We start from the raw sequence: 22,366 nt of genomic DNA, 5'->3' as shown, positions 1-22,366 counted from the left end.
ACCTGTGTGTGTATGTTATGTGTTTGTGTGTGTGGATGCTACTATAGAGGCATCACATGTCAGTGGGAGTCTGTGTCATCCTCACTAATCCCTCTGATATGAATGAGTGGAGACAGATGAGGGGTTTCAGCTCACATGGCGTCGGTCAGGGGTTATTACAGGGAATATAGCTGTATAATAATCAGTCTGCTCTAGTATTAATATCCTACAACACCACGTGCGTGCATTGATGTACTGTATCTACGCAAACCACTACGCCTATTCAAACACGTAAACAGTGATGCATTTCGTCATACTGGGTCGGTTTCCTCCCGCCAAATGAAGAGTGTAGGAATTGTAACCCTTTGTGTACATTTGCTTTCTTATTTTAGGGTACAGAAACTAGTCAAACAAGTTAACCAAAACTTGTTAATGTTTGGTCTCAAAGTCTTTGACGCTCGTTTCGGGAGCAAGTAAAACAAATGATAAATTGGAATGAGATCTTGTGACTGTCTTGGATTGTTAAGCAAACTCTACCCATAAAAACTTGCCGTATCTGCATGTTTCGGGTCAGTTTTATCGTCCTAAATTGTGGGGACTGTGTATATAAAAGGGCTATGAGTTGCACACTGTTCACATCTTCAAATGAAAGTTGAAAGTCAGCACTTTTACCTCACAGTCATTGCTTAATTTCTAATCTAATGTGCTGGAGTGCAAACCCAAAGCAATGACTTTTCTCACTGCGCTGTATGTTATGACTGCGCCGTTAAAGGCCGCCGTTCACCTCGAGATTCTTAAACGCTTATCTGCGCGCAGTCCTTCTGTCATGTGTCTCCAGTTTCCCGAGAACCTGGTAAATGTTACATGAACTATCTGCTGCTCCATCTCCACTCGGCCTCTGTGTTGTTTGTGTCCCCGGGGAAATATGGCCAGGAAAATCTATTTTTCCACTGCAGTAGTTTTTTTTTCCGAAAAAACAAAAAAAGTGTTGTGGAGCCCCCCCCCCCCGCACCACATCCCCATCTTTCCCCCCCTCAAAACCTCCCTCGCTGTTTTCTCATGGTTGATCTTTCCAAACCATCGGTTGCGTTCACAGAGGGATTAATAGTTTCTGCGAAGCCAGCCAACCCGTGGAGGGAACGGAGCCTTCGAGCGAATGAGGAACAGCTGGTCTCCCTCTGCTTGTGACAGCTTGAGTGTGTGTTTGTGTGCGTGCTCGATAGTAGCAGCTGACCTCTGCCGCACCGGGTCAGAAGTGCCGTCCCCGGTCCGAAAGTGGGCCTTACGTCTTACCCATCTACTGTACTGCTGTTAATTAATAATGTGTCGTTAAAAGTATTATGAGGGTTTATATTTTTTGAAGTGTGTGTGCGAGAGAGTGTTTTTGAAAGTAATGTTTGAGCCATGTCAGGGACAAATTTCAATCAGTTTGTGATGGTCAAAGTTTTTCTGAATGTAAATTTCTGAATAATTTCAGATTCTTAAAAATGCTGGATTAAGGATCTGACACACGGTTACACAAGGGTTGGGCAGTATGTAAAAAATGTTCCGATTGCCGATATATTAGGTGGTGTAGGTGTACGCAGGTGTAGTTACCCTTGCTGTAGTTTCAGCTGGGATGTTTTTGAGCAGCGGAGCATCGTAAAACACACTTCATTCAAACTCAACAAAAATAAATAAAAATCTTGGTTGGTCTTTCCACTGTGCCAACAATCACCAACTGTGGTTTGGTCGAAATAAACTCTTAATTCATAGAGTTAGATGTGAAAATATGCCTCTACACTCCCCACTGCCTCGCTCTCTGCCAGCTGAGCTGCTGACGCTGAGCTGCTGACGCTGAGCAGCGACTAGCTCGCTTTTCGGAGGCAGACCATTAAATAAGCTAAATAAAATTAGAAGAAATCCCCCCCAAAAAATGGTTATGTACTATAACTGATATATTCGTCCAATCGCCCAACCCTAGGTTAAACATTTTTTAAATCTTAGATACACTTTCAGTTTTTTGTAAGCGCACTTTTCAACCGAGCATTTTGTGTTCCACGTGTTTATTTGAAGATTAAATGAGTCCTAAATTATCAGTCTTTCACTTTTTTGAGATAAATATTTCATGTTGGATAACGATGACTGGAGGCCAGCTGATTGGACTTTAGATTGAAAGTTAACTGCTCCCTGCATCCTCCTTCACAGTCCTAAAGGTCACTGCTAAGCGCTAATGGCGAGATGAGGAGTGAATGTGTGTGTGTGTGTGTGTGTGTGCTCATCATAACATGTTGTGATCGGTGAGAAAAATCCTCCGTCTATTTTGGGAAATTGCATTGTCATGTTTATTCTACCAGTCTCCCCCGTCCCGTGGCTGTTTTGTTTACAGGATAGCGACGATGTGTGCTCGCTGCTCTCGCTGTAAGAATGGCAGCACTTTGATATAATCTCCCCAATTATCTGTCGTCAATTCTGCCGTATATTATTCTTCTCTCCGCGGCAGCTGGGGAGGAGATTGGTTTTGTGCATGTCGAACGGCAACAGCTGCATCCACTAAAACAGACAACTACCTCTGCACACCTCCCCAGTCCTCCTCCTCTCTTTTTTTTTGTCTCCCTCCCCCCTCTTTCTCTCTCACTCAGTGGTGGGCAGGTCACCCTGAATTATTCATCAGTGTGAAATGAAAAAGCTCATGGATATTGAATATCCCCTCTGAAGTGGTGGCCAACCTTGTGTTTTTTTTTTTTTTCTTCTTCTCTTCCTTTTTTTTTTTTTTTGCAGCTGTTAAAAGAGTAAAGAGCGGCAGATCTCATTGCCAGGGTATTTCAAAGGTTAACCGATTGCTTTACCTCGCGCACATATTTACTTTCTTCATGGTCTGTGTGGCCGGCGAGAGAGAGATGGGGGAAACGGAGAGGATGAAGAAAGGATAAAAAGGTAGAACTGTGTTCCTATGGATATTTTGTCTTCCTCTGACCACCACAGTGTTCTACCTGCGGCTGATTCGCTAACCGTTCTCGATGCGTGTTGCGAGGCCCGTTCCCTTCCTGGAACGAGTGCGCCTGTGGTCGGTTGTGGTCGTCCCGATCGACCGGTTGTCATTAGTCTCCCATGCGGCCCACTGTGTTCCACCATTGTCCTCCTGTCTGGTCTTTTGTCCTGTGGTTTGATCTGCGGCCCGCGCTGCAAATCAATGCTACTGGTTGCCATTCATTCAGCTCCGCAGCCAGCAAACACAGCAGGGACGCTCAGAACATCTCCCATGTGAGAGCATAGAAAAACGGGCTGTGAGGATAAGCAGGAAAAAGAAATCCTTCAAGCCTCAGAGTGTTTACATCTTTAGGACATTTTAGTCCACCTTTTTGCTGCTATTAGTGTCTTTTATTTGTCTAACGAGCGAGCTGAATGCGTTTCCCTGAAGGACATTAGAGTCTTAAAAGAGCCTCCTTTATGCCAGATGCTAAGATAATGAATAAATACAATAAATAAAAACTACTCAAGGGGCGAGCCCCTCCTCCCCCGTTTGGTATGTTGTACATGCTAATAGGACATGGAGGGTTTTATTCGTTCAATAATATCCAGAGAGAACAGCGCGGCATTAACCCTGCGTCGCTCTCGTCTGCCATTATGTTGCTACTACCCTCGTACCCTTTCTGTCATTACAGTCCATTTTCCTCCGTTCCCAATTTCTACTGCAGCATAGACAATTACTCAGGAATCCTTTTAGGAGTATTCCCAAGCCGTACAAAGACCAAATGTGCCTGCAGAAAAGCAGCCAGCGCTTTAACTGGCTAACCTTTTCCAAAAGTATTCTTAACAGAGTTGTAATGACTGACAATTGGAGAGGGGGAGCGGAGAGCTATTTTATTTTTCCGAGGTATAAAACAAATGATTCGTCTTCCAGGAAATGGTTTTTGTGGCTCTGCGTTTCGCTTATTCGAGAACATGCTGTTACTTGCAGGTAATTGCGCTTTAGCTGAAGTGAAATACATACAGTACAGGAAGTGGGGCAGCGTCGTCGTCGGAGGTGACGGATGTTCCAGGTGTCGTGTGACCAAAACGCAAACTCCAGTTACAGTGGGGTTTGGGGGGGATATGGTGAGTGTCGGAGAAGGGGTCTGCTCTGCTGGAGAGGAAGTGTGAAATATCATCTGCCATGGTGGAGCGAGGTGGATGAGGTGGTGGGTGGGAGTTTCTTTTCCAGAGGGTGTAGGAGATGAAGCGAAGAGAGGGTGGGGGTGGGGGTATGATGATGAAAATGGCTGTAACTCTTTAGCAAAGTGAGCTTTAAAAGGCTGTAAGTGGACACCTCATGGTATCTGATGGCTGACTCCTGGTTGACAAGACCTCGCGACCCTGCTGTATTTATCGTAATGGAGCACAGCTGGGCCGCAGCTTCGATGGGTTAATAGCCATGTGACAGCTTAAGGGGGGGGGCGAAAGCGGGAGGTATTGTGTGTACGTGCGCGCATGCATTTTATTTACTTGTGCACTCGGCTGAATGGCACGCAGGGGCCACACTTGGGAGGGGTGGGACTCTCTCCGCTGCGTCTCCACACTCTCTGCCAGGCCAGATGGCTCCTGTCACTGAGCGAGGAGGAGGAGCGATGGAAGGAAAAGGAGGGAGCTCTGAGTCGCCCTTAACAGCGCCAGAGTGGCCCGTCCCCAGAGCCACCACATCTGGAGGCCACCTGCAGCTGGCTCACCCCGCTTCCTCCGTCCTCGTCCCCTTTCCCTCCTGTGCACGCTCACTTTCTCGCTGTTTTTCCAGATGGGGGGAGGTTGTGGTGGCAGTGCCCATATTTCAGCAACTTTAGTGTGTCTCTGCTGGGGAGGGGGAGGGAGGGAGTGAAGGAGAGTGGTGGCGTGAAAGCATAGCAAAATATCATTTTATTTTATGACTGCACCAGCCTCTGAGAGATGTGGGTTTTTGTATTTGTTATATTTCTTGTTTTATTCCTCCCCAAGTAAAAAAAGGCAGAGCGAGAGTGTTCGTTTTTCTTCCATTGCCGTTGCTGCAACTGATCCAGAGGCCACAGGGGGGCCGTTCCTGCCTGGAAAATAAAGCCTGCTTGCCTTCCTTGGCTCCCCCCAAATAAAATGCACTCATTTGCATTCCCATGCTGTAATTTAGCCCTCCTCTCTCCCTCTCTCTTTTCTCTTTCTCTTTCACTATCTCACTGTCCCTCATCCCCGCATCTTTTCAGCCCCGGTCCTTGCGGTTCTGCAGGGATTGGAACGTGGGAGGGGAAGAGAGGAGGGGAGGCAGAGAAAACAAAAGCGGAGTGGCAGTGTTGACTCAGGGTTGTTATCTGGACCGCTGCTGAGGGGGTGGGAGCTCTTGTGTGTCTGCATACATGCCTGGGGGTTATTTACCCTGGCTGCTGCTGCCACGGCAGGTGCCTCTCAGTGGATAAACCTGGTCCTCCTAAATAAATATTCACCGTGGGGAAATTAGGCTTGCGTCACCAAAAACTACACTACTACTACTGCTTATTCAGACCTCACTTTCTCCCCCTCTTGTCACACACCTAGAATGTCCAGCCAATCTTACTTCCAAATCCCTAAAACAAAGTGTCCCTGCGCATAAAGGACAAAGAAAATCTCACAGGACTTTTGGATGTTTTTATGGAGCAAAAAGGATAAACCTGTTATCAGTTTGTAGCTATGTTGTACAGTGACTGTGTCTTTAAGAGGAGCAACTTTTGGTTGGATGCACTCACAGCTTGTTTCCTCAGAGGTTGAAGCTCTTAAACTAAGTTGTTGAGCGAAGTTGATATTGCATTATTCATCCACTGTGCATGAGGTGTGGATTGGGTAAAGAGAATACTGTCTGTAAAGAAAGAGTTGCCCAGTTACCATCTAAGGACATTTTCAAAGTTCATTACAGTAGCTGTGGTCAGAATCAGTGGATGAGTTGGTAAACTTGCTGCATCTTCCCTTTAGCTCAGACTTGCAGAGTATGCCGCCTTGCATTTGGGTCAGATCACAAATTAACCTCTCCAGAAACTGTGGTTGTGTCTAGAAGGTAACCCACAATTTTGGAAACTCTTGCGAGATGGTTAAGGTTAGGCACTGACCTTGAATGATTAAGGTTAGGATAGGTGGAGGCAGCGAGTCTCGTAAGAGTTTGTACGCGTTTTTTTGGGGGTTATACGTCGATTTTCGAATAATAATCGACTAATTCCCAGTGATTTTCGAATAGTATTTTTGCTTAGAATGCACAGCCCTAGCCTCTGGTGATCCCCACCCCTAGAACATGTGTGTTTTGTAATTTCAGTGAACTGACCCTTTAATTACTAGAACATTAGCATAAGACAGCACATACTCTTATATTAAGTGAAACTATAAAAAGAGAGAGAGTTCAGAATGAAAAAACATTCAAAGCCAGCAAACTCTAAAAGCTGGCAGGGGGTATCCTCTAAGGTATGACTGCTTTTGAGCAGAACCCCCCGCTGACCCGAGTCCTGCATCTGAAACGGACCCCTGAGCTTCCGGTCGTAATGTGGTCGGCCGAGGCCTCATCGCCAAGCGGCATTCGCTTTCTTAAAATCCCTTTAAGTGCTTTAGGGGGATTTAACAGGCCTCTACATCCAGCGTCCTCTCAGCAGCCAACTTCCAGCGCTTACAGGAAAAGGGCGCTTACAGTATAATTAGGCCGGTCAGAGGAGAGGGCTCCCTCTCAACGGTAAATCCACGCGGACTGTGAGGAGGCTCGGGCCATTTGTCGGGTCTTCCGGAGCGTGACCGCGGCTCTCACTGTGCTAAAGGTCAGGGCTTTAGGAAGTCATGCAGCAGGATGGAGAACTCTGAATTCTTTACCTCTGAATTTGAAAAATGTATTATGCTTCTAAAAGCACTGTGGTTTCTGTTGTAGTGTTAAGGCTCATCATTTCCATTTAAATTAGTTTTTTTTTCACAGATTTTATTACTGGTTTTCTACTCTTACTTTTATGGAGAAAATGTCCCAGATTTTTTAAACAGGAGCAGATTGGATTAAACAGATGTTTACCCAGATTTTACGTCCTCGTTCACACCAAAGCACTCAAGAAAAAAAGCTAATGGCTGCTCAGAAAATCTTCACGTCATAGAAAGATGAAAATGAAAATGAAAGATAACAGGGAAGGAGAAAATACAAATGAACAGACTATAATAGTGTCTTCAAATAGGGTAGTGTTTACTGTGTTCACGGGTCCATATGGGGGCGTTCATATACCCTCTTGTGGTATTCACGACCTCGTACGTGGAAAGTTTCTGAAAGGAAGGTTGATTTTTCGGTGCATAATAAGTTAATTTAGTCGTATATTGTTTTTCTTTGTAATTTTATAATAGGTCTGAGGAAAATGTTGATATTCCCAATGACCTCATCTTTTTCCTCTGTCATTATGCCTTTGCATTTCCTGCATTATGTTACCCACTTGCTAGCTTGTTAAATGATTATCCTCTGTGGCTTCTAGATGTGGACAGTAACGTTAATATTGCCGTTGCTTAGCAGCGGTGTTCTCACACTTAATCACTTGAACGCCAAGCATATTGTGCACACGGCTTCCCATGTTGTAAACACGAGCTCACAAGTTTAATTTGAAGGCACCATATAAATCCCAAAAACTTCCAATTAAGAAAACAAAACAAGAAAAGGATAAACTATAGAGTGCTAGCATTGCAAATGGCACTAAAATCAGGTTTTCACCATTTTTTTATATTCAAATAAACACCGATAAATTCCCAGATTTCGGGGGAGAAAAATATGAACACAGAACAATAAATAGCTAATGAGCTGATTAGTTTTATTTCAGGCAATAAATCCGGTTGTGTAGCAATAACTGGGTGTGTGCCGGCACAAATGCTCCAAGGTGTGGTTGTGGCTTTGCTTTATGGCAACAGAGGCTGTGGGGCGAACAGATGTAGCCTTCAGTACTGGTTTAGACCCAAGTCTGGCTGCTCTACATCTGAAAGAGGAAGTGTGTGTTTGTGTGTGGGGGGGGGGGGACCTGCTGTGCCAATCTGTTCTCATTAGTGTTTACTCGCCCCCTCCAAACATGTAACGACATGCACGTCGACTGCTGGAGTCGGGAGCATATAGCGGTTTGTTTGCACCAGGCCTGTGACTGCACGTAACCCGTCCCCTCCGTCCGGCTACCTTTCCCACTGAGACCTGAATGTTTCTGGGCTCATCAGCCTCTGATTGTCGGCAACGGCACCTGCTGGGGAGATCACAAGTATTCTCTTCAGGGAGCAAGTCCCTCTAGGAATTTGTGAACTTGTGGTCACAAGGTTGAACACAAATTCAACTAGTTATTTGCAGTATTTGTAGTGCTGCCCCTTCTTAGTCGTTTTGGTCTTTGTCGGCTAAGATTTCTTTAGTCGATTAGTCGTTTTTTATGCTTTTTTTCATGCTGAATGACTTTTTTCCAAGAAACTTATGAGCACATCTCTGGTAAACGCAAGATTTAAAGTGGTGCTTTTGTGTGATTCTTTGTGGATAAACTCAGTTTTACAGATCTGTCGATTTAATCAACTAACAGATAAGTCGACTATATCAAATGAGTGTTAGTCAACTAAGAATTTCTTTGGTTGAGGACAGCCCTAGATATTTTGAAAGATTTTGTTTTCTGATTCTCAAAAATGTTCCCAAAAAAAATTTCAATATCGAGGGATGCTGCTGTTACATGCACAACAATCCAGACCAGAGCTACTTTCATGAGCCAATGATAAATAAAACACACTCTTTTGATTGACCATTTTAAAAGTTACAAAAAATAAACCATCTTTTATCTAATACCCAAAACTAATCATGTGTTTCATGGGGCATTGAGGATAATGAATAGACTAGAATCTGGTAAAAAAAAAGGGTACAGAAGTGTTTTTAGTAACTTTATAAAGACTAAAGGAGAAGGTCCATAGCGTACTAAATAAAAACAGACACTATATACAAAAAAAACAATAAAGTACAGTAATAAAAAACAGCTAATACATGAAAATACATAAGCAGCTTCTTCATATCAAAAAAGACAGAAATAAGCACCCAGATGCAAACTGATGCACCAGTAGATCCACACTCTGGATGAGAACCTGACCGAGCTCAGCTCTGAGTTGACCAAGGCCAGAATAATACCATTTTCCGAAACAGACATATATCGGTAAATTTCGTATTATGGCAGAGCAGGTGGGCACACCGACATTTACGAACATTTGGCTGGCACTACGCTATCGTGGAAGTTTACGAAGCAATCTCATGCCGTCGTTACAGGCCACGTTAATTCCATTCAAGCTATTTGAGAGCAGCAGCTAAAATTCTTCAAGATTCCTGAGCTCGTTTTTACTCTGAAAGATACCGCATCAGTAAGCAAATATCAAAATAGTTACAAGTATTATCAGATATATTTAAAAAAAAAAATAAATGTTGAAATGCAGCCATTCTGGGACACGAAAACCCCGAATCCTGGAGGGACTGAACCTCAACAATACCTGTGAACCGAGCAGCAGTGGTCAAATATAATCTTTAAATGCTTACGTTGGCGCTCAATACTATTTGACCTCTTGACCTGTGGCGTTGGCAGTAATCGGTGGCCATTCACACAACCTTTGGTGTTCTTTGATACGCCTTTCCATCTTCTTCTTCTTAAAATATCCCCAACCTCGCAGAATGGCTCTGTCTTTTGAGAAGCTGTGATCTGCCACGTTCCATATTAACATATTGCTGTCAGTCAGAGCCCCCCTTCTCCTGCACATCCTCTAATGTTATTGAAGGGAGAAAGATCAGAGGGGCAGCCGTATCCCCACACTCCATCAAGAGTGTGTATATATATGTATGTGTGTGTGTGTGTGTGTGTGTGTGTCTGGCCGGCTGGCAGGAAGTGGGGGCTGCTGCCTTTGATGGTCACACTCCCTCAGATGTGTCATCGCTGCAGACGGCGACTCGACTGACGTGCCGCGTCTCCGCTCGTTGGGCACTCGCCGCTGAGAAACAACAGCCCTGATAGTCCCCTAAACACACACACACACACACACATAAAAACACACTTAAAGTGGATGCACACAATTATTCTGCAGGAAAAAAAAGAAGAAAGAAAGTGGCTTCACACCGGGATGGACACATCCACCCGCCCCCCTCCTGAGCCAGAACTGCTCGGGCCGTTCCACCTTTCCACTTTACTGTCAGTGATAATCGGTTGTGGCGTGTGACCGTGCCGGGGCTCTTTGTCTATTGGTCGTGCCTGTCATGCAGCCGGTGAGGTGTGTGTGAGTGTGTATATTTATGTGTATGTATGTGCATCGCCGTGCTCTGGCTGTACTGCAGAATTGCAGGGAGGCTCCGGTTACATTGTTATTCTAAACAGGGTGTTTTCAGCCGCTCGTCCTCGCAGTCATTCAGCAGAAGGATCTGTCAGCTCGCCTCCCTCCCTTCTCTTCCCTCCAGGGACCAAACTGTGAACTTAACACACTCGGCTCTGATGACTTCCCTGATGGTGCAAAAAACAGCCAACTCTACAGCTGTAATGTTATTGCTGGAGTGGCTTGAATGTTGCATTGTTCATCTGGTTTAAAGTGTGTGTGTGTGTGTGTATTACATATTCAGAGCAAGGGAGGGGAGTGTGTGTGTCACCATTTCAATCTCTTCCCGGTAACCCGCAAAATGCAGGGGTGGGGTGAGGTTGTGTTTTTTCTGTGTGTGTGTGTGTGTGGTGTTTGGGGTGGTTGAGGTCTAGATGAAAGTGGAAAAGCGGAGGAGGAAACCAAATAATCGAGAGGGTGAGGGAGGTGAGGCTGGGAGCGAACTAAAGCAAGAGTGTGTGTGTGTAAGAGAGAGAGAGAGAGAGAGAGAGAGAGAGAGAGAGAGAGAGAGAGAGAGGGGAAAAAAAGGGGGCAGGCGTTCTTAAAAACACTGTGGAGTCCAGATCAGAAATAAAACATAAAAAAAGGGGAGAAGAAGAAGAAGAAGGAGGAGGAGGGGGAAAAAGGGAGGAGGGATTGTGCTCGAGTGTGTTATGTGTGCGGATCCTATGGAGTGAACGCAGCCGGGGAGTAAATTGCGCGAGCCCAGAGAGCTCAGCTCTGCATGTTCGAGCTGGCACTTTTGCTTTAGACAGAATTTTTTTTTATTTCTGCCGCAAGATCTTTTTTTTCTGCTCCTCCTGGTTTATTATCAGCTGAGACAAAGGCAGGAGAAAAAGAGCTAAAGAGAGAGAGAGAGAGAGACCCACAGTGAATAGATGTTGCGCAGCTGACAGCAGAGGAAGCGGCAGAGAGAGTTTCCAGCCATCGCGCTCCCCGACCGCAGCCTTTTCTTCCTGGGAGATTAAAAAAAAAAAGGACAAAAGCGTCTCTCCCCCCCCCCCCCACCTTCTCCAACCCGCTACCATCCGATCACCAGCCTGCACGCCGCTGGTGTATGGTGCTTTTCTCTCAGCCCTCAAAGGCATGGACTGAAGATGATGCAGCCGGGGGCTTAGTGAGAGATCGCTCCGCGAAAACCCCTTCCCCTCACCAACAGGGCCAGACCAAGAGGAGCAACTCCGGGGGAGGGGGGAGGAGGGGTTGAAGGAGTGGAGGAGGAGGAGGAGGAGGAGGAGAAGAGAGAGGAGGGGGGGGGGTACCCTCCTTGGATTATTGCGGAGGGTCTTCCACTTCCCTTTTTTGTATTTTTTGCTTTTTCCCCCTCTCCAATCGCCTCAATCATCTTGTGTTTTTGCTGCGATGCGTAGTTTTTAAGCCGAAGAATGTGGAGACAACATTTTCCAGGCAAGCAGCATGTTTCCTGTTTTCTTTTCTGGATGTCTAATAAAGTCTGGCATGTGGGAGGGAGGGAGGGTGGATAAGAGGAGGGGAGAAGGAGAGAGTGTGTGCGTGGGTGGGTGTGTTGTGTGGTCGGTAAGGTAGGCGAGTAGTCCAACATGTAGTCATTTCGAGGTCCGCCCGTCCTGCGCTGCTGCTGCTGCTGCTGCTGCACTTGGCACCGTGTTGTTCGCTTCCTCTGCGGTCTTGAGCTCTTGAGCGCGCTCCGTAGCTCGGGGCAACGCCGGAGAATAAAAGAGCGGGAAAAAGAGAGAGGGAGAGGGGAGAGGGGAGGTCCGGCATGGTTGTGCCATGGATGCTGTTAACACCCGCTTTTGTCCCGTGGTGGAGTGTGGGCCCGGCCCGCCCATGCACACAGAGGGTACCATTTAAAACAGGCGTGCGCTCATTTTCTTGGCAGGGGATGGATTGGTGTGGCGGGCAGCCGGGTGGTGACAGGGGTGGGGCACTGGCAGCGCAGGACAAGTGGCCTTTGTGTGCTACTTTTGGGGAAGTGAAGGGAGGGAAGGGCAAGGAGAAGGCTGCCAACAAAGGCTGCTTATACCCACCCCCTCTGCTCACCCTCTTTACCCCCTCTCTTCAGCCACTACAACTCATGCAGTGACCTCGCGCTGTCACAGGCAGATGAAGGGTTGGTGTGTGTTTATGGCAGGTTGTGTGTGTGTGTGTGTGTGTGAGAGGGAGGGAAGTAGTAAATGAGTAATTCATCCTCAGTAAACCAGAAGTACAGGCTCTGGCAGAGTGCCATATGAAAAGGGGGAGGAAACTCCAGCAAGGAAAACAAAGTGTTGTTTGACCCAACGGCACATCTGTGCGTTGTGCCAAACTTCTCCGTTACTCCACAGTCCTTGGCAGCTGCTGGCAGCCCGCCAAAGGTTGTGTGTGTGTGGGTTCCTATTCATTTGTTGCCACATCCATGCAAGTGCATTCCTGTTGTGTCCGTGTTTTCATGCAGAACTTGTGCCTCCACATGAGCACTTATTGCACACATGATTGCACACGATTAGGGGTTGAGGTTGATGGCTTTTTGGAAGTAGCTAAAGTTGCTTACTTACATTTGCACACCTTTTTCTTGAGCTGAATTCCAATTCATAGCTATTAAGTTGATAAACTTAAATTATTGATTTATGCATTAAAAGTTTATCCCACCAGTTGGTCTTGCTGAACTGCAAAAACCACACAGTTTACTCACAAATGTGGAGTCATGTCAAAGGTTTTTTCTTTTCTTTCTTTCTTCAACAAATTATCTTTGGCCGAGCACAGATGCCAAATTGCAGAGAACACATTAGCCAGACAAGAGCCAAGTTTTAGTTTTAGCCTTTGGGCAAGCTACTTGGAGAATTATCATTAATCCACTAAGGCCGATATAATCAACTGCCAGCGACATTTGCCATTTCAAACGGCGAAAAATCTGCATTTAGTGACGACTTGTTATGAGAAGCCTGCGACTTGAATGTTTTGTGGATTCCTTTTTTGCTATAACAATTTGATTTGTTGCTATTTTGGCTGTCAGAACCAAACCCTACACGATGCACAGGCCATATATCCATATTATACCACCTCTCGCCCCTCCATGGGCATGTTCCTCCACCCCCACACACACACACACACAGCCTCCTCCTGTTTGACTGCTGCCTGTGTTAACCAGCGGCTGTGGGTCATGTTTCAGCACAGTGCTGCTCAGGGTGGCACAGTAAATGGCCGTGACTGTTGGCGGTCAGCAGCAGCAGCAGCAGCAGCAGCAGCAGCAGCAGCAGCAGCAGCAGCGGCCGCCCCCACCCTGCCTTGTTGTCAAGAAGGAGCCACCTGCAAACAGCAGCTTGGGGTTGCTAGGTAACCTGGCGGTGGCAGATGATGATAGTATGGTGGATGGCTTGTCTGGTCTCCCACTAAAGTGACTTGTGTTGCTGTTTTCGCCGCTCTCCTTTCTGACCACAACGCGTCCCTGTTCCCTTCTGGTCCCTCACGGAGGCAACATAACACCAGCAGCCGAGGCCAGCGGTAGGAAGAAACTCCTAGCTCCCTTCCCCGCACATAATGGAAACTCTGGCCTCATCTCCCGTTGCGCCGCTCTGCTGCGTCCCGCTGCCAGACTCTGACTAAGTGTTGCTGGCTCAGGAACCGCAGCCTCCAGCCCGGGCCGGGTTCGGGTTCCACAAGTATTTGTCTACAGGAATGATTAGAATTAAAATACTGATGACTGAGAGAGGAAAAAAAGTGAGTCTGATCTCATAAATGGTCGTAATCTACATCAAGTGGTTTTAAGCTTTTTTTTTTTTTTTTACTGGAGACCTAGATTTCCAAATATAATTCTCATTGTGACCCAGTTCTCATTTTTTGACGACTGTTGTGTGATCTAATTGAGAAAAATGTTCTGTTTTTAGACTGCTAAGTGAGCTCACCACGTTTTTATTACCGGGAATCGAGAAGATTTTAGCGACATAATATCTAGCAGCTGAAAGCATCTTGAAAAAACCCACAAGATAAATCCTCCCGAGCTTTTAGGAAGTAGAGAGGATGCTTTTGGAAATCATCATGTGGTACTTTTACTCCATTATGAGTACACAAGAGTATGATCCAAGGCCGTGCTTATTAGTGTAAATCTATCGAGCAGTTGAGGAGGCAGCGGCGTTTGTTACTCGTCATTAGGAGAGTAAAAATGGGCCTGTAAATTTAATACTTTTGGATTATCGGTCACATTAAAAAAGCAAACACTATGGCTGACCCGAGTGCTTCAAAGCTTCGTCCGTTGCCATGGTAATCAACCTCCAAATCAGTATTTGAGTGCTTCGTTTTTTGTTATTTTTATATAGTATGTATTTAATAATAATGTAGAAATGGTACTCGGTAAAGCCCTAGCAAACACCACTTTGAGCTCTGGCTACTTGCGACAGGGATAAGTGTTGCAATTAATTGATTTTTATACACTTTTCTTGTTTAAAATAAGTTGCAGCCTTACATCTAACAGAGTATATCAGCAGGGGGTGTGTACGTGTGTTACATGCATTTATTCCTTTGGCAGGTAAACCCACGACAGCAGCTGCCTCTCTCAGAGAAAATGTACTCGTCCCAAATCATCACACACACACACACACACACACACACACATTCGCAGCCTGGCAACAGTTTAGCAACAAGCAGAGGAAGCGAGAACACAGAGGAAAGGAAATGAGGGGGATTAATTAATGGAGGAGAGAAATTAAGAGCACTCTGCCTCCTGCGGTTCTCACGTGACCCCCAACACTCCACAGCCCCCTGCCCTCGATGTGCACGTGTGTTGACATTTGATGCACTGTATACATCTATTACAGCTATTGAAACAATAATAACATGTAAACTAAATGTCTAAAGAAACATTCACTTTTCAACCTTTTTGGAAATTGATTTTTTAATGCCAGAATCGATGTTTGTTTCATTTGAGTCTATGCAGAGGAAGAAGGAAGTTATCGCTTTTATTGTTGTAGTCTAAGTAACGTAACATCATATCCGTTCCGTATCCGTCAACCAAAACAAACCGCAGCCGACCTGCACCCTCACATTTTCAATCCAAAGTGGTAAACACTACACATACAGTAAAGTATGGAAACACTTTGGGTTTCACACATCGCCAGGAAAAGCAGAGCTAGACATCATGGCTAAAGCTGCTTGCTAACTCTGTCATGGACAGGGAACGTGCGTTCAAGCCAGCCGTCACTCACATCTTCGTGGTCAAATCGGCCGACGCTACAACTGTAGAGCATCCATATACTGACATTTATGTTAAATGCATTCAAACGGCCCCGATGGAGCTGACCATGGATGTCTAAAGAGAACGGAGCTGACGGGAGAGCTACCGAGGGACTTGGCGGAGTTAGCGGAAATATACACATGTGACTACGTCCGTTTTTCAAAATACGGTGTTAACAAAGGGAACTGTATACACAAAATACATATATGGAAATAAGATTGATTGGATTATATTCACCAGAAGTATAAAACATTACATGTCCCTTATAAATTCAAAAGAAAATACCACCAATTTGTGAGGGAAATGTCTTTATTCTTTGATTTTTTTGGGTTGCTGGAAAAAATTTAATAAATAATGCTAGACAATAACTGATATATTTGATTTCAGGACATCTCTGACTACATATATGCTGAAAATCAAACATTTTCAAACATTTTTACTGTATTAATTTAGATATTTTCCAAAGTAAAAGTCCCTAGAAGTGTATGATTCAACCTTTCCCCATGGTCTAGTGTTAAAAAAATGAACAAAAATCACAATAAATCCTAAAATCGAATCGCAATCCTTAAAAATCGCAATACATGTAAGTATATTGTGATAGTATTGAATCGGGAGATAGGTGTATCGTCCAAGCCCTACAATCTACATTATCATCTTGTGCAAAATCTAATAAACCTGCCAGTTTTAGTTTATAATATCATAATGATTTAACAATTACATATAACACATGAAATGAGATTCTAGATCATTATTTACAAGCCGTCAGTATCACTAAAGGTGTTATGAATGCATCCGAATCGCGGTATTGTGCAGCTCAACAAGCCCAGTGGTTCTGGTTAAGACTGGTTTGATGTACATGCTGTCAGTTTACCACAGGGGGAGTGTTGGCTGTCACCTCCCTGCTTCCCTTGCCCGAATACATCATCTCCTCTCCATCAAAATCAGCAGAGTGAGAATCAATCTGTCACACAGGAGGAAACACACACAAATACACACTCCGGCTCCCAGAAAGACGAGAGCGAGAGAGGGAGGGAAGGAAGGAAAGAAAATGATAGAAAAGGAGGAGAAGGAGTGACAGTTGAGGTGAAAGGACGACGGAGGGAAGGAGGGGGGCAGTGATTACAGCCGAGGAATGATAGGCAGAGGTGGGGAAGAAATTTACGTGAAAAGAGAGATAAAGGAGGATACATGGTGAGCGAGCGCAGATACAGAGCTAGACACCGGCAGACAGGAGGAGCTGTCAGAAGATGCTATCGTAGAGGGAGAGATCTGGGAAAATGCAGCGCTGCAGACGATGTGGTGAAATGTAACGGTGGAAGAGTCGGTGAGAGGGAGATTGAACGAGTAAGAGACTGAAAGGTCAGAGAGACAGTGAGAAACCCAGTGGATGATTCATGGAGTTCAGCCTGTCTAACTCCTGCCTGAGGGTTCGACGCAGCCTGCCAGCCGCTCCTCTCCCGTCTCCCCTACCGCCTCACCCGCCGCCTCTCTCACCTGCACACCCACGGCTGTCTGTATAATCTGTATAAGCCAGTAACTACTGACTTACATGAAGCAGGGAGAAGGTTACAGGTGTTCTTTGCCTTTTCTGCGAGTCAAGGACAGCCTTGCATGCTGCAAAACCTGCAATTCCTTAATCAATATCTTTTTATTTTATCACCTTTTAAATCAAATAACTGTGTGATGTGAAGGAGGTTGCTTGGAGTGGTGAAATCAATCAGCTCTGCAGCTCTAGTTTTCTATCCTCTTATTGTTATGGTTTTACTGCACATTTATGATTGAACTCAGGGTTCAATGTTAATGTTTTTTTTTTTTGTTCACTTGCCCAAAAGACCAAAGTTAATCGTCATGTTTAATCTTTATTTAAGTAAATGAATCTGGAGTTTCGCCCACGTCCTTTAACGCCACCCAACTCGACTCCTGTTCCCAGGATAATTGAAATAATTGCTTGCACTTCAGCTCATGAACTTTGCCTTTACCCACTGCCATTTTCTCGCAAGTGCCTAATCGGTACTGCACATATGACTCAGAGAAGAGAAGGAAGAGAGATGGCTCACTCCTTAGCTACTTCCATCATCCGCTGCGGAAAAAAACAATGTGTTTTAATACATTTTTACCAGGCAAGTGAGTTGCTAGATTTACTAGCCTGAAGTGGCATTCTACTTGCCCCGGGCAAGTAGGCAATCCTTATTGTTGAGCCCTGAAACTCTACTAAACCCCACCGTACATCATCTGCCCAGCACTAAATGGCAGTCATAGTTAGCAACTAGCTGGTGAAAGACTGGTGGAGACCAAAATAGAGTTCAAAGGACTTATATTTATCAGGTTGACTGAAGCATTTTCGCTTTCCAAATGAATGTTAATTAGTCAGAAAATGGGGAAAATTATCAATCAGTGTGTCCCAAAGCCCAAGATGACGTCCTCAAATGTCTTGTTTTGTCCACAATTCAAAGACATTCAGTTTACTGTCATAGAGGAGTAAAGAAACCTGAAAATATTCACATTTAAGAAGCTGGAATCAGACTATTTTTTACTTTTTTCTTTAAAAAATACTCAAACTGATTAATCAATTATCAAAAGTAGTCGGTGATTAATTTAATAGTTGAATACTATTCGATTATCGAATACTCTCTTATGTGTGCACCATCTCCTGTGATGTGGTCCGGCGATACATGCACGAGCGCGCTCTCTCTCTCTCTCTCTCTCTCTTTCATACCCTCACCTCAGTTTGGTGTAATGGACTCACTGCCCAGCTGCCTCCATTAATATTCAACATGCTGTCAGTTGCAGATGTGGCACAGACAGCCGAGTCGCCACGCCTCACCTTTTCCCCGCCGTCATGTCACCCGTCTTGAACAGCGAGTGTGATAAGTAGGCAGTGGAGGCAGTGAGGGCGGTTGGGTGGTGGGCTGCGGGGTGATGAGGAGGTGGAGGAGGAAGCTGTCTGTCAGAAGAGAAAACATCTCCTCTGCCCTTTTGCACCGGGAGTGTGAGGAGGGGGGAGTTCGGGCGTTTTTTTGCGCCTCCGACCTCAACTCTTGCGGTGCCAAAAATAAAGTGCATTAAAACTGGCAGCCGAAGCCTGTTAAGTGATCACCATGACAATATGGGCGGAAGGCGCGAGGAGACGACACCTCCACTGCGATACTCCCCCTACCCTCAGAGGCTGCACTGCTGGACTGCTCGCTTCCTGTCAGCTTTCTCTCCTGTCGTTTATCTGCTCTCACTCTGTCTCCTTTCATCCTCTTCTTTGTCTCCTGGGAGTTCTTTAGGCTAACAGGCAGTGTTTAGTCTATTTTTACGCACGCTTGTTTTACATTTTAATTTCTTCTCTGTCTTGCTGTCTTTTCCCTCCCTCCCCCATCCCACCTGTTTGTTTTCCCGCTGCGCGTTTCTACAACGACCACACACCACAACTTTCTCTTAAATCGCTCTAATCTCACCTTCATCTGCCTTAATCAGCCTCCTCTGCTTCGGTAATCCCACAGAGCATGTCCCTAATGAGCCACCTCCTCCACCCTTCACCTTATCTCTACGATGACGTCATTGTAATCTTCGGGATAACTTTAAGAGCGCACACACCTGCGCTCACGCAGAGTGAGATCACACTTAAGCAACCAGATGCTGATCTTCGCAGGAGAGAGCAGCAACACGAGATAAGAAAGTGATGTCATGAAATCACACAGAAACACCCACAAGGGGATCTCGCCTGTTTAGGTCACTTCTGGAGTGGCCTGTTGTGTCAGCTATGACACATCCATAGCTGCTGACTGAGAGTGGAGATCACGACCTGTGTAGTGTCAGGGCACTAGTACTCAGCGGGGAACAGTTGCTTCCCTTCTCGGGTCCATCCATCCACCGCCTGGCATGAATATTGATGCTCCTCTCTTGTTAACATTGTATGAAGCGGGGCTCGTAATTGTCTGTCTTCTCGGCGCGACACGTCTTCTTCAGCGAGGGAGGCAGCGCGTGCGAGAAGGTCGGCCCACTGGGGAGCTCGGCGCTCCTCGGCTCTCTCCACTTTAGTGGCGAGGGGGGAAGGAGAGCGAGTCGAGCGCCGACAGAACCAGAATTGCGACACGCACTTTGTCAAGTGTGCTGAAGTGCAGACGTGAGTTGGCTGTGGGTTTGTTTCACGCTTGTAGCGTTTTGTTTTTTTCTCCAACGCTCTCCATTTCAATGATACATGGCTCTTTTGAGGCAGGGCAGCAGCTCATTTCTAAAGGTGTAGCACGCAGTTTCTTTCTTTTTTTCTTCTTCTTCTACTCCACACAGCTGCTGGTTCCACTCACATCGAGGCAAACGTAGGATCCTCTCCCTTGAACTGAGAAATGAGAACAAAGTGTGTGCGACGCGTTAGCGTGCAGTTGTCATACGAACACACAAGGGAATATGTTCCTCTTGGTATGATAGAGTGCATGTGTGTGTGTGTGTGTGTGTGTGTCTGTGTGTGATGTAAGTGTTTGGAAGCCATGAGACAGAGAGGATTCCTGTAAGTGAGGCTGTGGTCTAATCCAGTCTTGAGTAGGAGCATTGATTTATTGAGCAACGCTTGGGAGTTCGGAGAAGCCCTGCTTCCTGCTGTATCCTAATCAGCACATGTGCACACACACACACACACACACACACACACACACACACACACACACACACACACACACACACATGGGAGGTTATTATCATCTGAGTCTCTTTCAAGAAAATGGTGATGAAGACAGTTGACTCCAGCTGACAGGAGAGAGTCACTCGCTGATTTTTAGTCTAATAATTTGACTTTGCTCAGTGGGTGTTTCTTCCGGTAGAACTTGTGTGTGCTTGTCCACTATTTTTTTTTTTATTGTTTATTTTATTTGCGTAATCTTTTTTTAATACTCTTCATGATTTAACCATATCATGAATGGAAAAGAAAGAAATAAGCTTAAAGGATGTGTTCACCCAAATTATAAAACAAAAATATGTTTCATCGCTCAAACTACAGTAGGGCTGGGCGGTATAGCCAAAATCTTCTATCCCGATATAGGTAATGTCATATCACGATAACGATATAGCATGTTTTGTGGTAATTCAATAAATAAATAGTCTATATGAAATAATCTACCTACTCCTGTGTGAATTACTGATTTGACAAATGAGAGAATTTTCTCATTTAATTAAAAATATTTCCAGCTATGCACTGAAATTTGAGTTATTATCAATTCAGATGACGTAATTGTGTATCACGACATCTCGATCTATGATTTCATCACGATACGATTCCATTGAAAGATGATAAATGATCATATTGAAGTACCGCCCAACCCTATCTCAAACCTAGTGGTGTCTAGCCGTGCAGATTTAATTTGGGATCACCACCCTAAAACAATGAAAAATTATATTTGAGTAGTATCTTTTTACTGAAACAACTGTTTTCGTAGGGACTATTTCTCTTAGTCGATAAGTCGACTAATCGGTAGTTCTGGTCTTAGTTGACTAAGATTTCTTTTGTCGATTATTTGTTTTTAATGCTGTTTTCATGCTGAATGGCTTATTTCCAAGAAGCTTATGAGCACATCTCTGGTAAACACAAGATCTAAAGTGGTGCTTTTGTGTGATTCTTTGTGGAGAAACTCAGTTTTACAGATCTGTCGATTAAATCAACTAATCGATTAGTTGACAAAATCGTATTGCACTATTGTGAGTGTTAGTGGACAAAGAATTTATTTGGTTGAGGTGGTGTTGTCACGATACTGGAATTTCGATACAATACCTTGAAAAATATTGATATACGATACCATTTTCAATACCACGGGGAAGAAATTGACAACATTGAGGGCATAAAGCTTGTTAAGTAGCATATTTCTTTGTTCTCTTGTACCTAAAATAATCGTCCTTCTCTTCTCCATCTGTCTCCAGGTATTCGGCCCCAAATCATGAACGGGCCAATGCATCCGCGCCCCCTGGTGGCGCTGCTGGACGGGCGCGACTGCACCGTGGAGATGCCCATCCTGAAAGACTTGGCGACCGTCGCCTTCTGCGACGCCCAGTCCACACAGGAGATACACGAGAAGGTAAAAAAACAAAACACACTTCGCTTTCACACTTTCTCCACATCAGAGCAGCAGGAAGTTGATGGCGAGACGAAGCCTTGTCACTCACTTATGTCTGCCTCTTTCTTTTCCTATCACAGCTCTGAAATGTGAAGTGCGTTATATCTGCCCCATACACACTTGCCGGTTAAAATATAGTGGCTTCATTATGATTTAATGTCACTTTGTGGCACGGAGCGCGACGCCTATATCAGTGCCATTGTTCTAATAGAGAGTCTTGTATGGCGGGGATGCAGTGTAATTACATTGGCTTGTAGAGGCTCTTTATTGCTTTTTATGCAGCACCGTGGCTGCAAAACAATATATGGCCACGGAGATGGGTATCGCCGAACTGCTATCTCTCCATCTGCAGACGGAGTGGGAGCCGCTACATCTTTTCCTCTCGCTGTTTTTATGAAAATGGGACATATTAAAAACGAAGCATTTGCATAGAGATCAATTCAATCAAAGACCTTGGGCGCCGAGGAGAAGGGGGGAGCGGGGAGCTTTTTGTTTGTTTTAACACTGCCTTATCAGGAAAAACATGATTGTAATGTTCACCTCGCCAGCATATTCAGCAGTTCGCAGTAATAACTTGCAGTCTAGATACCCAGAGGGGTGGTGTAGATTGAAAATGTCCAATCTCTTCTTTCCGCGGCGTGGATGCGGAGATGCAGCGCTGATAATTCAGGGAGTTTTCAGTGTGATGTTTTCAGGGCCAGACACCAGCTGCCACTCTCTCCTCCATCCACACCAGCAAATAAAAGAAACTCATGGGAACGGCTCGGAATATGAAAGTGGCCCCGAGGTTACGTCAGGT

At 45.2% G+C, this 22,366-nt stretch overlaps 1 protein-coding gene across 9 annotated transcripts in view; it reads left to right on the top strand.

Annotated features, from left to right (window-relative positions):
• The window catches only part of ctbp2l (C-terminal binding protein 2, like), a 110,462-nt gene that overhangs the window by 68,485 nt on the left and 19,611 nt on the right, over positions 1 to 22,366 (top strand). For 8 of the 9 annotated variants that reach the window (XR_012591996.1, XM_074620886.1, XM_074620890.1 and 5 more), the window contains one exon: positions 21,374 to 21,528. Coding sequence is in view for 8 of the 9 variants with exons in the window: in XM_074620886.1 (XP_074476987.1) it covers positions 21,374 to 21,528 (155 nt within the window). In the remaining variant the exon portion in view is untranslated. Of the gene's footprint in view, positions 1 to 10,879; positions 11,701 to 21,373; positions 21,529 to 22,366 lie in introns of those variants that run through there. The other variant, XM_074620889.1, reaches the window with a different exon arrangement.

Source organism: Sebastes fasciatus, chromosome 20 (assembly GCF_043250625.1).
Source record: "Sebastes fasciatus isolate fSebFas1 chromosome 20, fSebFas1.pri, whole genome shotgun sequence".
NCBI lineage: Eukaryota > Metazoa > Chordata > Actinopteri > Perciformes > Sebastidae > Sebastes > Sebastes fasciatus.
Note: the sequence above shows the minus strand (reverse complement) of the source record. Positions and strands in the feature narration are given on the sequence as shown.